The sequence below is a fragment of the Ostrinia furnacalis genome, unplaced genomic scaffold, assembly GCF_004193835.3.
Source record: "Ostrinia furnacalis isolate ACB-3 unplaced genomic scaffold, ASM419383v2 OfSCF1168, whole genome shotgun sequence".
NCBI lineage: Eukaryota > Metazoa > Arthropoda > Insecta > Lepidoptera > Crambidae > Ostrinia > Ostrinia furnacalis.
In genome coordinates this window covers 70,831-89,726 of record NW_021131407.1, presented here as the reverse complement: position 1 = coordinate 89,726, position 18,896 = coordinate 70,831, and the positions used below count along the sequence as shown (strand labels likewise).

The 18,896-nt window shown below is 36.1% G+C and overlaps 1 protein-coding gene across 2 annotated transcripts in view; it reads right to left on the bottom strand.

Moving 5' to 3' along the window:
- Positions 1 to 18,896, bottom strand: part of LOC114351634 (uncharacterized) — a 54,096-nt gene that overhangs the window by 13,308 nt on the left and 21,892 nt on the right. The window contains exons 3-4 of one of the 2 annotated variants that reach the window (XM_028302911.1): positions 18,729 to 18,834; positions 17,431 to 17,603 (exon numbers count right to left, since the gene is read on the bottom strand). In XM_028302911.1, coding sequence (XP_028158712.1) covers positions 17,431 to 17,603; positions 18,729 to 18,834 — 279 coding nt within the window. The remainder of the gene's footprint in view (positions 1 to 17,430; positions 17,604 to 18,728; positions 18,835 to 18,896) is intronic. The other variant, XM_028302912.1, reaches the window with a different exon arrangement.

Here is an 18,896-nt window from a genome sequence, read left to right as displayed (position 1 = left end):
GTTAAACTGTCATTGGACCCGCAATGAAATTAATCAGAAGAACATAGGACTTCGAAGTTAAGGTTCGATTTCCCTTCAACGCAAAGCGGATGACAGGTGACAAAACAAGCAATAAAATAATATTTTAGTTGAGGGTCGAAAATATTTGTATCATTGGTTAAAGAAACAGTGACAGTTTTTGGGACGTAAGTTCGTTCGTTTCAGCCAAATGACGTCCACTGCTGGACAAAGAACAATGTACAAGAGTGGGTACGTTAAATGACTGAAACCTGTGTTTTCAGTAGGTAAGATAAGTAAAAATTCTACTGAATTTTTCATTGACTCTACAAAAAGCTGAAATTTAAAAGAAAACAAATTAAATTGCCCCTTCTGTAAACTCTCAGGGTCCGCCCCCGGGCCTGCCCTCGATAGGGCCCTGTTTGGGCCCTTCCATTAAAAGATGGGATAATATCAAAGCAGGGCCCTAGGCGAGAGTCAGCCTTGTACATCGGGTTATACATTTGTCTCTTAAAATAACCCTTATTACAAGTTGCATAAGATGCCACGGTGTCAAGCTTGAAGTGCCGTCTGTACAAACGATGGAGTTGTTATTAAGATCTTCCGCAGCGGCGACTTTCATTTATTTAAAATAATATTCGTACGTTTGTTGGAAATGGATTGGTTTTGTTGGAGAAATGAATTGTTTAGCGTACAAACATAGAAGGATTGATATTTCTGTTGATTTTAGTATTTTATAATATTTGCCAATATAAAGCCTAAATGGGCTGATTAATTAAATAAAATTTACAAAATCAGATATGTATGAAAATTCAAATGATGATATCAATTTTCTGACTTCACCATACTTACCATATATTATGCATATTATGTTAGCATGGGCTAGTGTCGGCTCATATACCCATTTACCTAACACCCTGTATATTTTGCATCAAAAACGACACAACTGCAGCCACAAAGTCCAATGAAAAACATTGTAATTGGTTTCGCACTCCGCTAAGAGCGTCACAGGCCACGCTTTTACTTTATTACAAGCCATCGAATTTTAACCAGCTCTTAGCTTATTGGCGACAAATCCCTCATTTATTTACGGCATTATTTACCCGGGGTCCAATAACTTAAGTGGAGTTAGCGGGGCCGGTGCATAAGTTAGCTAACTTAACGACAACTCGTTAAGCCGTTTAGTCAACAGCGATTAGTTAAGCTAAACTGTAAGGGAATCTTATTGTTGGGGCATACGTGTTTAGTTAATTCGATTTGTTAATCGCTTTACAGGAGCAGTTCTATGAGTGACAGGGTTTAAACTTTAAAGTAAATAAGTTTCTCCGCTACTTCCCAGCACTAGTTAATGAAATCACCACCTACTAAGTGGTGACAGGGTTATAGATATATTTGGGACCTTAAACTAAAAAAAAAACTTTAAAAAAATAAAACTTAACAGATGCGGGCATTAATTGAAGAAAGTTAATTAGGCTAGGTTAGGTTTTATTCTCCTACCTGTAATGATGGTGTAAATGTTTGGAAACAAATAAATAAATTTTAGGTAAGTTATGTTTGCAGAAATGTGATTCTTTCAACTCCAGATGTTTTTTAAATAACATCTCTCATTTACGTAGAAATCATGTTAATAACACCATAAAAATACTTTTTTGATATGATTTAAAGATACAAAATAATTTATATAATATCGAATTATCCAAGTAGGTACCTTTTAGTAAATATAAAAAAACACTAACGCACAGTAGAGAACAAAAGTTAGGTACAGCAGCAAAGTATGCAGCTTTTTTCATAAATTGCATTGCAACTAAGAAATAAGTGTTTCTGTCAACATAATCACAATTCGTAGACAATTTGCGAGTCCAGCTTAAGTGATTACCCTGTTTTCGGGGAAATAGCCCAAAATGCCGTCGTAATAAACACATATTTCGCCCGGCATCAGATTTGAAGCATTAGTGTAATCAACAACATTTTCTTTCAAGATTTTTTCGTAAATTATAAAAGGAAAATGTGAGATTTTCTCGGAAAATGTTATGCTGAACAAGGATATTTTTATTACTGTAGCATTGTGCTACTAATAATATTAACGCAAAAGTATGTATTACTTATAATCCATACTTTAATATTATAAATGCGAAAGTGACTCTGTCTAAGTCCCGGGAAAAGACATAGGATAGTTTTTATCCCGGTTTATGAAACAGGGAAGCGCGCGATATAGTTTTTCTGTGACAGATAAAATTCTTCGCTTTTCTAGCTAGTAAATTATAAATTAATAAAAATGAGACTAGATTATACCTAATAAACATTTTGTTTTTACATTTAAGCTGAGTTACAGGTGTCTGGATAGCAAGAAAGAAGAAATAAAGAACCTAATTTAGTTTTTTTTATACTATAAATTTAATTTATCATCATCTTCAGATCATTTAGTCTCCGCTGCAGAAGCTTCTCTCTTCACTTCTGTAATGTACTAGAAGGCAAATTTCAAGCAGGTGAATTTGAGGAGGCCTGACTGTGTTTTTGTCCCATAGAAACACATCAACCATGGAGTGCAAGTGTGGTTTTGTTCCCCAGTTGACTAAGCACATGATGTCGTGCCCTGCGTGCCCAAACAACTGCAAGCAGGAAGATTTAATGAAGGCTACTGACAACGCCATTCTTGTGGCGGTGTTTTGGGCTAACATTGTGTAGGTTTTGTTGTCGAGATTTTTCATATTCAAATCAAATATATTTATTTGCATAAAACAGGGTTACAATGGGTCTTTTACATTTTCATATTTTCATGTTTCGAAGTGTCAGTGCCTGTTCAGCCATAAGTCATAGCATGCAATTCTCATATTATTTATTTTTTTAGACAAAAAAGACCGGCGCCGCGGTAATAACTAGTCCAAAAATATTTCAAAGCGTTTCTAATTTCAACCCTTCAGCTAATAGAGTTCTGCCCCTGGGGTTAATTATCAGAAAACAGATAAAAATTAAAGAGGGATCTCAATCTGCGCGTCCCTCCGTCTCAGAGGAGTTTCAATATTTACTCGCTGCTTTCGATCCGTCTTCGCGAATAGCTCAGGGAGAAGAAACAGCACATCTTGTGGTTTTTGTAGGCTAGTTTTAATTTAACCTGCATTTATTTGTGTAATCAAAAATGTATTTAGTTCATTCGAGCGCGCAGCAGTCGACGTGTCATATGAAATCACACTTGCAATTACCCTAACATTTCTGTGCTTTTCAGTATGTGTATGTCATATAGTAAATTGTCATAGTGTAGGATTAAAAAACTTTTCTAACCGCTCTATGTATAATACCTCTCTGGATACTCTTACAATAAATAGTCGTCCGAAATATGGGTTATATCAGATTGGTAATATTTTTATTACTGTGCTCACACAGGGAAATTGTTAGGCACATTAACAAATGGAATAAGAAACTATATTGTAGTGTTACCTATGCTCTAATCTTTGTCTTTTTCGTTACCATAAATTAGCTACATAGCACGTCATAATTTTGTTATTTGGAGTTGTCATTGTTTTTATTATGCTAGCTCATTAGTTTCGTTACAGTCAAATAAAGAGGCTGCTGCAATGAGTTGACTGTTCTCCTTAGCCTGTGGTATTTACTTATGCGGTACTTTGGATTCATAGTCGGTAACTTATTAATTACTGGATCGCGCCCGCAGTGTACCTGCTCGGAATTACAATTAGATATGACTATTTTTGTAAAAAAATTGTATAGTGGCCGCTCCTTATATCTCAGGCTGACTGAGTTATAACAATATAGTGTTAATTTGTTTTTTTTTTTTTATGTGATCTAGGTAGGATTAATAATACTAACACACGCATGCATAATTATATTCATACATTACACACGCAACACACACTTGAAGAGCATTGTGTTATTTGTGTAAAACTTAATATGGCTGCCACAGAATACCAGCGTGCTCTAGGTGCTGACCTAGCCTAGAGCATAACACAACATGCTGAGTGGCTGCCATTTTGGTTCAAAACTATGTAAGTAACTATGTTGTAAGTAGTCTAAGGATATTTGGACTAAATAAAAATATTTTCTTTCTTTTTCTTTCTTCTTTCAATAATATTATTAAATCAAATTGTATGGGTAAATCAAAATTAATTAAATGCCTCTGCCAACCCGCCAATCTAGAAATCATTGTGGGAGGCCAATGTTCAGAAGTGGACGTCCTGTGTGAAATAATGATGATGATGATGATGAAATCAAAAATTGGAAATAAGAATAGGTTTAGGTACCTACATCCAACAAAAGTATTTGACGTCTATTGTCTATAGGTTTTTGTGACAAAATAGCTATTAACTACTTCGATATAAGGAACTCCAGTGTTTACGTTGACATGCGTACAAGCGATCAAACAAAATATGCCGGTATTAATAAACCCTTCCCATTTGAACGCATGGCTCGATTCAATTTCCGCCATTTTAAATATTGATGGAATATTTTCGTACTGCAGTTTTGGGGATTTGAGTTTCATCGATGTTTTTGTTTAAAGGTCAATACAATACATCATCATTTTCTTACTTTTGTTATGTTTTTTTATCCTTATAACAAGTTAAAAAAAATACGAGTAGATAAGTATGTAACACGCGCGAAAACTAGTTTTGAAATGACATTTACACACAGAACGTCTAACTAGTGTTCAACGAACGTGTAACTTTAAATTTGTTGGGACGTGCACTAACCTTGCGTTTGAATTTTACAATGTAAGTGTTAAATTTGAATTTACTTGACTTCTCGAGTAACCTTCGTCATTCGATGGTGGAAAATGAGAACAGAGCAAGCTAATTAGTATGTATAGCTATAGTCTAAAAGTTTTAATCCCTCAATTGACACCTCATCACTATCTTTTTATTCCTATAAAGTAATTTATTTTTCGCAAAAAAGCCGATTTTCTTGAAATAGGCTTTTAATAAGCGCTTTTACACGTCTCAGTATTAGGTACTTTAATCCTACCCCCATAGCTCATTTAAGCTAACTTTGATGGTAAAATAATCATTCTGAGACAATTCAGTCAGTGTTTCAATAGAAAAGGTCCTAATATCAAACAATATTGCAAGTCTGTTGGCGCGAATAATACAATATTACTTCATAAGCGGGTACCATCATTAGGCCGGGTACACACGGCGTGCCCACAACTATTCCCGTGGGATTACGATCCTCAAGCCATAAGCCCGGGCTCACTTAGCTTTAAGTAAATAAATTGAAACTTGCTGCAATCTCGCCAGACTTGAGAACTGTTGGGTAAATATTAATTAAAATCTAAATGTCGACTAGCAGTGGGTGACAACAATACTTATTTAGTTGTTATCTTTTCACCTCTTAATAGTAAGCATAGAAGATAAGAAATCTGTGATCACCAAGATGCTGAAATTCTATTTTTTAATTTTAAAATATTAATATTATCAAAAAAAAAATTTTGGATCTACTTTAAGGCAATAATGGATTCAGTGGTAGGATCCATTAAACGAGTTGAAACTCCTAACAAAGAATCAACTTTAAGTCTCTTACAAAAAAAGTAACACAAAAGTGACCTTTCATTTCAGCAATCCATTTTTCCCAGTGCAAGTCTATTTTTTATGCCTTGGGCCGACAAAAATTGCGTGTAGCGGGCGATACGCGCTCGCCAAACAAACCAGCTGTAATGAACTGCCGATGCGAAGTAATAGGCTACCCCTTCGTGCGCGCCTGGCTTTATAATGCAATTAACATTTTTTGTATTGGAGAGAAAGAATTTTATTGTAACTAGCTTTTAACTGTGGCTTGTGATCCGTTACTTTGTCATAGGTAACGGTTCAAAGGCACATAATAACGTGCTATTGAATTAGTAATTTAATCAATAGATACTCCAAAAAAATACTCCATATGAAAAATAAAATCAAAAATGTTTTTGTCTCGATTAATTAAATTAGTACTTTTAAATTGTCAATTATATTGCTTTTAGGGACCCTTTACATGTCTCATTATTTTTTGCCCTACCACCGCATTGAGACAAACATTTAGCAAGCGCTACGACAAACTAAGGCTGAGTTGCACCACCTTATTTTAACCGTAACATTAACATTAACCGGCGCTTTTTGTATGGAGTTTGACAGATATTTGACGTCTGTCAAAGTTAAAGTAAGATGGTGCACCTCACCCTAACCTAAGTGCCATTCTCTACTAAAATATAGCAAGTATGTTTTGGAGAAAGAATAAATTAAGAAGGATAAATTTCTTTTCAAATCAAATAATTATAATAAGAAACTATAGGTAACTTACTCGTACAATCTTATCATTTATCCTCTTACAAAGTTACAACTATGTTTATTAAACCGTCATCCTTATAACAAAATACATTATTATTTTGGAAATTTTTGTCTGTCTGCATACTTATCCAAGCTGACCCCTATAGTCACGACTTACGAAACTGCTCGGCTCTAATAATCTCGTGACTTGTCACTTGTCCAATAATTACTATGTCAATGTCAATGTCAGAGCCAGGCCTAATTAAAAGTGAAGGAGCCCATCCATTACGTTTTTGATAAGCAGACAGGCTGTACTTACAGAAGACAACGGTATGATGGATGAATTTGAAAAATAGCCCGAAGCAGCTGTTTGAGCCTTAATTTGATTAGTTAGGCAAGTGCTGCTGAAATTAAGGCTGGGTTGCACCATTTTACGTTAACTTTACAAACGTCAAAAAACTGTCAAACTCCATACAAAAACACCGGTTATCGTCAAAGTTATGGTCAAAGTCAGATGGTGCAACTCAGCCTAAGTATAGACTTAGATTTTGTTCAGGCCAGTTATTAAAGCGGGCTGGTAAATAAATATATAATTTATTTTGTAAACAGTTTTTTAAAAAGCGCTTTTATAAGTCCCTTCCCAAGTAACATTTTACTCCATTTAAGAGTTCACATTTAGTTCCAATGTGTACTTAAAGCATAAGTACAGTTCACTCGTGATGTATAAGCTGTATTATTGCAATTAATTACACCTATACCTGTCTAAGAGACTTATAGGAGTGTAGACTAGTGTAGAGTTATACTTTTATACGATTGTTGGTGTTATAATACTCTAACAACTATCCTTTAGTCAGCCATCTGACTAAGAGCATTATAGGAGGGTAGAGATACNGATGCAGAGGAAAATATTACTGATACTATTATGCCTGATAAATATTACTGTTATGCCTGAACCTGAAATTTCCCTTCAAAATATACCAGATATCAGAGTGTGATGATTGCAGTTCTTGTGATAGTGAATACCGNAAATACCAAACTAATGGATAGATGCCAGTGTTGCCAGTCGGGTCTTGTCAGAAATTACCAGAAAGAAATATAAAAAAATGTAACCTTTTTGAATAAAAAGTAACCTTCATACGGGAGGAGCGAATATGAATACAATTGATCATCAATCAATCTATCTATCTTTTACCTAAAATCGAAATTTTGACCATTCCATGAAGACCGAAAAGTGACCGGTCGTATAAAAACGATTCCTGGATTTGCGTTTTATTATAGAAAAACATTCGCTAAAACTCATTTTTTTAACAAATAATAAATCAAATTCATGTATAATGCAGTTTATGACATAATTTTTAAATTGTCACTATTAATATTTTTTACTGAATAACCTGTAAAGTTAATTCTACAATTTCTGAAAAATCACCTAAAAGTAACCTTTTCATTAGTGTAACCTAAAAGTAACCAATGCAGTTCAAAAGTAACCTAAAAGGTTACAAAAGTAACCTTCTGGCAACACTGAAACTAATATTAAAATGTGGAAATAATTTAAGACACACGTGAACTTTAGGTAGCATTGGAGTACTTTTGTCGGACTTTATAACTTTGAAAGCTGTGCATTTAGCCACTTGTTACTCTTTATTGTCCTCACGTACGTTGTATGGTTCACACTGCGTCCCATATAGTGCCGTAAGTCAGCCTTAAGTACGATGTTACTACTTAAACTGCTATTATAATGCTATTATACTGCTAATGTAAGGCCATAGTGAACTTAAAGCTGTCTAATTTGTGCCCAAACTGGTTCTATAAAAGCATTATAGCAAGCTATACAGCTCGTATACAGCTGACATACACAGCTTGTGGAGTACATGTGAACGACTATTGAACTCTTAAATGGAGTAAAATGTTACTTGGGTTTACTTACACTATTTGAGATTTAACGTCAGTCAAATCGCTTGTTTGGCTTTGGCTGTATTCTGTACTTCATTTCCATTTAGATATAACATTCTTATAGACACGCCCACAAAAAGGGACTTGTTCTCGTTTTCTTCTATTTTATAGACAAAACTACTACGAGTATAAAACAAAATATCGGCGGAGGGAATTCAATAACGAAGGTCTTATTACACCGCCATATCCCAAACCTACCTTCAAAAGAAAGTTATTTCGATTCACGATAATATGTCCTTTATCCCTCAAAGATAAAAGCTAAATTCGCGTGTGGATTGCTGTGGGAGGTAGGTAGAAAACAACAATAAAAGTCCAATTTTTTCTTAATAAAAGTATTAAGAGCGAGAGCGGTGTATTCTCGCCTCGCTCGCTCGTATGATCGGAAAGCAATTTATTTTTGACACTCGATATAAATCGGCGAACGTCGGGGGCATGCACTAGTTAATAACACGAGTATTAGTGACTTTGTCAGACAATTAAGCTGTGATTTGTTGGGGTTTCTTTAATAGCGTTTCATGGAGGATTGAAAGAAAAGGCTGAATCGGATCAAGATAATAGGATAGACTAGAAAAATATAGAGCCTGATATAACAATACTTCTGGAAGTGAGAACTTCTTCACTTACAATTAAGAAATGTTCTGTTGCAAAAAATATATAAAAAAAAGGCTAGAGGTTCACATTGAGGAACGTGCCGTTATTGCAAATTAGCTCTATACGTATAATAACTACATTAAGGCTGGGTTGCACCATCTTTATATTAACTTTGATAAACGTCAAAAGTCTGTCAAACACCATACAAAAGGCACCAGTTACCGTTATAGTTACGGTCAAAGTTAGGTGGTGCAACTCTGCTTATGTCCGTTGTAACACCATCAATCCCTAATTTTTAAGTGACCCCTATGGTAACAAATAATAGGAATTTTGTTTCCCTTAAAAAATAGGGATTGATGGTGTAAACGGGCATTAGTGTTAAGCTTGACGAGCTGTCATCTGCTACTCAATTACTACGTGACCCAATTTTTTACTTTTAGGGCTGATTTTTCAATCGACAGATAACTTTTAACCGAAGAATAACCTTGTCATATTGACATATTTCCCATACTGTAACTGTCAATATGCCAAACTTATTCTTCAGTCAAAAGTTATCCGGCTATTGAAAAATCAGCGGTTAAACAAATAAAGTTTCTCAATAAAAAAGAAAAACGATCGTAATTCATGCAGAAAAAAGATAACATTACACAAAGATACTGAATAAGATATCTCCGAAAACGGCGGAAGTAGTAGCGCTCGACGTGTCTCCTACAGTTACGTTAACATAAAATCGCACCTTGAATTTTTTACGAGCGACAGCGTCTCAAATTCCGTGAATTATCATCGCAATTTCTCAAAAACCAGAGCGGAGTCCTTCAGGACTAATTGAGGAGATACCAACAGTAGTGAAGATGGACAGTAGGGTCTCTTGTTGGGTCTTGAGACCGGAAAGAGACCCACTTGTCCTGAGTTTTTGAATGCTTTACACCACGATGGTACGATACTTTAAATTATCGTCTTCATTGCTCTATTAATATTAGAAGAAATTGAGTTTCTACACTCGTAGGTTCTGGATTCGATTACGAGGCGAGACAAATTTTGTTTTAAGTTTGGTTAAAACATTGCTGGATTGAATTAGCCGGATAGACTGGATACCAACCCAATAATATACCAACTTAAAGAAGAAAAGTTTGAAAGTTTATTTATAGGAGTAATCCGGAAACTACTGAACCTGAAATTCTTTGATCAGTAGAAACTTAGAAAGCTTATAATTCCCTAATTTATAGTTAATGTAACTAACATTTTGGTTGCAGTATTTAGTTTGATGTGCTGCTATACTTGTAGCAAATCTATACTAATGTTATAAATGCGAAAGTAACTGTCTGTTTGACTGAACCGATTTTGATGAAATTTGGCATAGAGATAGTTTGAGTCCCGGGAAAGGACATAGGATAGGTTTTATCCCGGTTTTTGAAACAGGGGCGCGCGCTATAAATTTTTTCTGTGACAGACAAAATTCCACGCGGGTGAAGCTGCAGGCGGAAAGCTAGTATATAAAATAGCAAATATAGTTTTAAGTCCCTTTGTTCTGTTTTTTATTTTCTTTTTGTGTCAAATAAATATTGTCCCCACTGTGCCAGTTTACATTGTGTCGCGTTTTTTCATCTTTTGCAAGAAAATGTTTTCACAAAGGCCCAATGATAAGGATGTCTCGCTTCACAGATTTTCTCTTTAAAGTGCAAGGCGTTTGTTCTGGATAAAAAAAAATCTGTCAAACTCCATATACAAAGCACCGGTTATCGTTATAGTTACGGTCAAAGTTAGGTGCTCAGAAATAGAACAATTTTGTGACAGTTTTGGTAGTTTACTACTTATTAAACGAAGTGACGTTTGATTAAAAGAAGGTTACACCTAGTCTGAATAAATATTTGAGCTTTTTAATGAAAGTTAATCTTACAAATGTGAAATTTATACCTTTTTGATACACTTATTAGGCCGTAGGAAGTATTTTCTGTCTGACGTTAAGTTAAAAATTAAAATCCGATCTGATACATATCGATAATAAATGTATTGAATGACACTTTCTATATCAAGTATTGTCGATATTTGCACAACACTAATTTAAGTAGGACCCCACCTAAGTATCGAAAATTAAAACGCTAAATTATAAACATTATTAAAACATCTCAACACTCCAGTCAAAACAAAGTCTAAAAGAAGCTAATTTAATAATAAAAAAAAAACGGAGCGTCTTTGAAAATATTCTTTTTACAAAAATACTCGAGTATTTCTCTCAAAAAGGCGTAAATAATTTCGGAACTCTGTCAGTAAAAAAACTTAAACCCTTTGAATATAACTGGCTCGAATCGCTTTGGGAATAAAAACATTTGCGCCCAAAGAGCCATTCGAGAAGTTTCCAAGTTGTTAAAAATAAAATAGCTCGGAAAAGAGGCGGTGTAGTGATGGGAATGTCACGGGAATATCGACATAAAGTAATATTGTTATGTATAAAATAAAGGCACAAGAACTAAAGTGTTTTACAGTTTTACTACACGTTTTTATAAGAGTTGCCATAAAATTTGAGGGATTAGATTTTGGGTACAAATCAAATTTTTAGATTTTTCATAGGTACACACAAGTAGGTTTTATTTATTAATGCAATGAGCCTTGTAAAAGTTAATATAGAGTCACGATGATTCATTTTCACCAAATTAAAGATCAAATGCACTATTTAGTGCGTAACTTTAATTTTACGCATTTTACACATTGTACCTACGCTATCTGCAAATTTCTGAATTTCCCAAAAGTGTCTGAGTTTAGATACCTATGAAAACGTGTTTATCGATATTACCATCCTTAAAACATGAAAGATCTCAGTCAGTGCCTTAAGCAGAGTTAATTTGGAGCTGCGATTCCAGAATAGGTCCTTCGTAACTTCCTAATAGCTTATTAAACGCCCGACCAGCCGGGAAGGGTCAGATTATGCACTCGAACTTTGAATTCCTGGGAATATTGTTCTACCTTCACATCAAGAAATCATTTTAGGAAGTAATTTACACCCGAGTTAGTGAGCAAAATTTTAGTATTTTTCATAAAAATTTAGTGATTTTTTTATTTAAACAAATATGGCTGATTTAAAAAGAAATTTCCACTTTAAATGGACGATCAGGTGCCGTAACTACAATGCTTTTATAGGATTTTTTTGCTGGGGCTTCTCCCGCGTTATTTTCAGCCTTAAAAAAGACTATCGCCCATTCAAAAACCGGGATAAACACTATCCTTTGTTTTTATCTGGGTCTCAAAATGACTCTACTCACTATGCCTTTAATCTAAATTGATTCAGAGGTTTTAAGCGCGACAAGGACATACAGACATTAGTCACTTTCGCATTAGTAACAAAGGTTCATCATAACTTTAAAATACTAAAGGAAAATGGCCATCTAATAATAAAAAAAAACCATTCAAATACTGAAAGCTTCATTAAGGTAAAGTAAACAACTCATATTAATGCCCACTTTATTCCCAATTAACTGCGTACAATGTATGTAAATATAAGAAAAAGGTATTCAGAATATTCAAAACATTCCCGTAATAAGCGAGCGGCGAAATGAAAGAACAACAGTCAAGTTGGAATTGGACGTTTTTGAAACAACACGTTAAATAATAATGCTCCAGTTTCTAACTTGGTGCCGGGGGCTGGTCTGTTAGGGTTCCATAGGTTAAAAAAATAAAAACCTCCCTTAAAAAAAGACAGAGTGAAATGTGGATTGGTTAAGTGGCGACAAAAAACGCACATATTGGAATTAATATCAAATTCACGTGAGCAGTAAAAGTTTATCAAGTGTTCGTACAAGATCAAAAGCTCTTTTGAGAAGTAATTAATAAGTAATAATTGCCTATTTTACCATTATTTAATGACATCTGTAGCAACTCTTGTAGGAATACGGTGGGCGGGAGTTTGCATCGTGCGGCCACACAGCTTATGACCGCAGTTTGTGGAGGAACACTATCTGTGGTCGCGATCCTCATCAGTGAGGGACCGAGAAGGAGAGATTAGCAACTCTGGAGACCAAAAAATCCGGTTTTCTTTACTAAATTGTATTAACTACGGACCCCTCCCACATCACCGTCGTGACAGCCCTGTAAGTTTTTGCGTAGTTCCGCTGCGAGAACTTCATCAGTGATTCTTAAAGAGTCTATAATCATCCTCTGTTTGATTAACTATCTCTGTTGCAGCTTTTCTGATTGAAAAATGCTGTTTTCTTCGATAAATTGTCTACGGACCCCTCCCATATCACCGTTGTGACAACCCTGTAAGTTTTTGCGTGGTTCCGCTGTAATTTCATCAGCGCTAGTTATTCTTAAAGAGTCTATAATCATCCTCTGTTTAATTAACTATCTCTGTTGCAGCTTTTCTGATTGAAAAATGCTGTTTTCTTCGATAAATTGTCTACGGACCCCTCCCATATCACCGTCGCGACAACCCTGTAAGTTTTTGCGTGGTTCCGCTCTAATTTCATCAGCTAGTTCCCGTCGGTTGCTGTTATTTTTCTTTTGCCACAGAAATAGTTCTCTGCAATTCGATTGCTCCCACATTTGTTGCCAAAAAGTGTACGCAATAACGAGCGACTTTTCTGGAATATGGTTTTGAGCTGGCATTTTTAGGGTTTGCTGATTCAGGTCAATTAAGACTCGTTTGACGTTTGTAAAGTTATTAAGGCTTTAAAAAGTAAATAAGTATAATTCTTAGAACTTTGAACTAAGTTCTTGTACATAGTTTTATTAGTTTAGAAGTTAAAATGTTTCTTTTCTCTTGTAATTTATGTTTTCATGCAAAAAGTTCAATTAATTTGATCATTATATTCTGTTGAAGTCATATTTAATTATAGCCTGGTCAAATTAGCACAGAAAATAGGGGTTACAATAATTCGCATAGAAATGAAAATTGGTAAGAATGTTTGGAACACCTAAGAAATGAAATGTTTTTGATAGTTTTTTTAAAACAGTAGTAAATTTTTTCAAGAAACGGAGCGGAGACGAATTACTTTCCACAAGAATTCAAATTCCAAAGTGAAGAAATAATTCCTAACATAACAATTAGTATGAAAACATCACCGCATTAGTTAAATGAACAAACTCAGTTGCAGCTGGCTGGCTAAACAAATAACAAGAAAACGGGATTAATGTTAATCCGGGCCGATTTGAATGTCAAAGTTAAACGGAACGCGGAGTGGGGCGAACTTGCGATTCGCACTTATCCGCAACGAGTTCTGACTTTGCAGGGTTGCCACTAGGAATATAAATCTTTCATTATTCTACGAGTATTCTTCTTCTTGTCGTGTACAACAAACCTACACAGCGTCAGCCCAAAACTCCGCCACAAGAGTGGCGTTGTCAGTAGCATTCATTAAATCTTCCTGCGTGCAGTTGTTTGGGCACGCAGGGGACGATATCATGTGCTTCGTCGACTGGGGAACAAAACCACACTTGCACTCCAAGTTTGAGCCATCCAAGAATCCCCACCTGAACAGATTGTCCTTACTAAGGCCGACCTGCGTCCGAAGTATATTTAAAGATTACAAGTATTTGTAGATACTAATATTCATTGTTTGAGTTTAATCGTCAAGCACTAAGAACCGTCTAGCCAGCGTGGGATCAAATTCATTCATCATCATCATTTCAGCCATAGGACGTCCACTGCTGAACATAAGCCTCCCCCAATGATTTCCACAATGGCTGGTTGGTGGCGGCCTGCATCCAGCGCCTTCCCGGTACCTTTATGATTATCAAATTCATTTGCCTTTTGTAAATAAATGAGAGGAGCCGTGATCCTGCAGTGAAGATAAATGCTAATGATGAAAGAAATCCTTCTGTTGTTATGAACGGATTTTGGGAGGAGAGGTCACTCCTCAGAAGAGCTTTTGGTGTTGTCTAAAATAATAAAAATTCCTATAACTGTATAGGTATTTCTAGATTTTGTATCACAAATATTATAACTGTCAGTCTATGTCAATCCTAGAACTTGTGAATATATTTACGTTATTATAAGTCTAAATTGCTTTCAAGTACCACATAAAATATGAAATATCTTCTATTTTCTTTTTTTTTTTTCAATAAAAATAATGAGTATTTCGGTTGTAATTGGATCAAAAATTTGAATATGCGATGGCAACCCTACGCATAAGCAAACGGGCGGATCCTGATGAAATATTGAGGTAATTTCTCAGCAGAACGCCTTCCTGTGAAAAAAGATTAGCGCAAAGTTTCAGGCCCAGATTCGGGCTGGAATTGCAGGCAAGTTTCACACAAACCCATAAAGTGGCAATAAAAATCTAGGCCGTGACCATTATTTCAGATGGCAACCGCAGTTTTAATGACGTACGCCAGTATCATTTCAGTATCTTGGAAATACTCGGGTATTTCTGACTCGTTCTTGGCAAAGTATTGTCGTTTCTAATCTTTTTAATCAATTACCAAAACACCATAGCATGTTTTCATTAATCATAGAGCAGACTTAAGCCATTTTTTTTGTCTTTATGACTTTTTTCTTGACTCCGTGACATTCATTGTAGATTTTGTTCAAATAGAGACTTCTTCTTGTCGTGTCGAAAACAAACCTACACAGTGTCAGCCGAAAACTCCGCCACAACAGTGGCGTTGTCAGTAGCATTCATTAAATCTTCCTGCGTGAAGTTGTTTGGGAGCGCAGGGCAGGATATAGAGACTAATATCAGTATTTTATAACTGTAACTTTGCTTAATTTTTTATCTATCTGTGCTAGCTAAGAATTAATTTAAGTGCTTGAGTACAGTAGAGTCTTGCTAGTTTGCGTAAACTATTGAATAATTTAAGCCCCAAGTCGATGCAAAATATTCAGGTGACCTTTAATAGGTCAACACAATCGTGTAGGTTGAAATAAACTTTAGCATTACCCACATTTGGTTTCACAGACATTACTTATTCTTGTCCATATAAGGATGCAGTGGTTTCCGCGACCCAGTACGGACCGCATTTATTCTGAATTGGAACGTTTATAATATTCCTATTGTTTTTAGTTGATTTAAACAAGATTTAAGAAGAAGGTTATTATTTTATATTATCCATGTAATTTTTGGTAATATATATTTTCTGGACTGCCCGCCGGCGTTACGAGAAAGGTGCTCATCAAATTTATGCCAAAAATATACTAAGCTTATACAATAGACACTACTAAGAGACCTTTGGTAGTTGGTAAACTCATATCACCCTCAGTAGCTTGACAAACCACCACCTTCTTTGGAGCCTCAGATGAGTCCAAGGCTGCTATCTGCTATAGCAGCGCTTCGAAATTGAGGAGGTTAGGAACAGAAAGTGACATTTACACTTTTTAATTATACGTATGAATAAATTAAGAAAATAAATATTTTTGTTGAACTTTATGTGTTTTGTTTTTTTTTTGTTTTTAATATTATGGGTTAATAAGACATAGATTACAAGGTATTAAAAGTTTTCATGTATGTTTTAAAATTTACACAAAATTAAATAAAGAACAAATCAGATGTCACCTTTTGATCAAGTCACAAGTAAATGTCACCATTTGATTCAATAGTTTTGTAAAATGTTACCTTTTGAAACTTGCTGTCTGAAAAATGTCACTATTAGAAACAAAAACAAATCAATATCCATACAAAAAATGTGTTTATTATTATTTTAAATTCTTATACATGAAGTTCTCCACAATCAGGTTCTAAGCAGTCACATCCATTTTCATCATTTTCATTGTCATTTTCTTCTTTCTTCTTTCTTTCTTTTCAGCCAAATGACGTCCACTGCTGGACAAAGGCCTCCCCCAAGGTTTTCCACAATGAACGGTCCTGCGCTGCCCGCATCCAGGCTCTTCCCGCGACCTTTACCAGATCGTCGGTCCACCTAGTAGGAGGCCTGCCCACGCTACGTCTTCCAGCCCGTGGTCGCCACTCGAGAACTTTCCTGCCCCAACGGCCATCGTCTCTACGAGCTATCCCGCCCACTGCCACTTGTCATTTTCACTTATATTATTTTCATACAAGATATCACAATACCATTTTAAAGAAGGATCATTTTTCCAGTTTTTTCCAAACTGTTTAGTTAAACATAGACATAGATTACAAGGTATTAAAAGTTTTCATGTATGTTTTAAAATTTAGTTAAACATAGACATAGATTACAAGGTATATAATAAGGTTATTCGATTAAACATATCGATTCGACCTGTCGTCATAATTTATTTTGGGCAAATCGTTATTTTTTAAGAAATAATGTACCCGTTTTGATCCGACCTTAAAAGCCTCAGAAATATTTACAAAGGAAATGACACTTTTTGATTATTATTATGTACAAATCACTATTGAGATTGAATTAAAATGTAACTTTTTGTTTCAAAAGCAGTAGTTCAAGTTGATTTTTCTATGAAATTAAGCACCTTCAGAACCAATGTCGTGCAGATAATGATAGAATTTATCCTTCCAAGTAAGAAAAAAAACATAAAAAAAAATGAAGCTGATACGTAAATGTCACCTTTTGTTCCTAACCTCCTCAATTGTTTTAGGCCCAGTTCTTCTGGCAGAGAAATCCCTATCCCGTCGGCGCAAACACCACAACTTAAACGCACTCGGATCCTGCCATGGGGCTCTAGAGGCTTCATAATATTATTATGCTCTCTCGTGAGCTGACAATAGTTGAAGACACTCACCTCAGCAGCTTGACGTCCCACAGCGCCAGCACCTCAGGCGGGCGGTGAGCGCACAGCGCCAGCCGCGGGCCGCACGCATGAAGTCTCACAGGTCCCTGCTTCACGCTGTTGGTGCTGGGCGAAGAGATGATGACGGCCGCGAACTCCTTGCTACTGCCTAGGTTGTGCTGCACCTGAAAGAGAGAGGGGCGGTTAGAAACTTCTATAGGACAGCTCGGTGTTTCTTTGTGAGATCGAATCAGAAATGAGGAGATCCGTCTACTAAAGTCACTGACATAGCCCGACGGATTAGCAAGCTGAAGTGGCAATGGGCAGGGCACATAGTATGCAGAACTGACGGCCGATGGGGAGCAAGGTTCTGGAATGGACGTCTTGTACCGGAGAGTGAGATGTCCACCTACAGGGTGAACCGACTACCTGATAAAGGTAGCAGGAAGGCGCTGGATGCAGGTCGCTACCAACCGTGCTATGTGCTTTTTGGCTCTTATATTGTAGATTATAATATAAAGTCGCGAGTGTACTTAACCACCCTCCATCCATCCTCACAATCTCTCCTGCTTATAATATGTATTAGTAGGATTTGAGAAGGGTTCGACAACTACACAACACAACAGAGGTTGCTTGTAAATCTTTAATTCTATTACAATAAGGTTACTCGAAGTCGATATTTATTTTATAGAGGTCATACATATTATAGATTCAAATGTTATTAAGGATTACGATATATTGGAACAAAACAAAGGTCTAAGGTCGCATCGGTTGACTGGACATGTTCGATTCTAATCTCCGATTAGAGATAATTCGGGTCCCGCCACTAATCCCGAGGGTGAGGTTTGGAAGGGCTAGAGGATCAACTGAGGTTTTATTCAAAACTTGTATGGTACAGATAGTACAATTGATGGGATAAAGCGGCATATGTATAGGTATTTGGATATCAAAGTCCTAAACACTGTCACTTTGGCGGTTGACCGCCTTGTGGATGAATTGATGGAAACAATGCTATTCCTACCTCTCATTTCCACCGCTACAATTCCTATGTATCCAGGATTTACAGATTGACGTCCAAAAAACCCAAGTAATAAAGACCAAGTTTGTCTTTTAGCTGGTGCTTGGGTCAGAGAGTCACAAATGGAGTGAACATTCCAAAATTGCAAAAAAATATCGCCCTTACACACCTTCGGAACCTGGTGGGAAGTGGGAATTGAAGAAAATCGCCAAAAGGTATACACATCCTCGCATTTTTGGACCTGGTGGAAAGTGCTATTTGAAGGGTAGTTAAGAAGAATTTCAAGACCTACCTTCACCCTCCACTGTATCAGGATCTCCCTGGTGTCGAAGGCCAGCACAGGCACCACGTCCTCGCACAGGATGGCAAGGGTGTTGGACTCCTTGTCCAGCGTGAACCCGGACTCGAAGCCGAGGTACTGCTGCAGGGAGAGCGAGACCGATACGATACTAGTCTCACC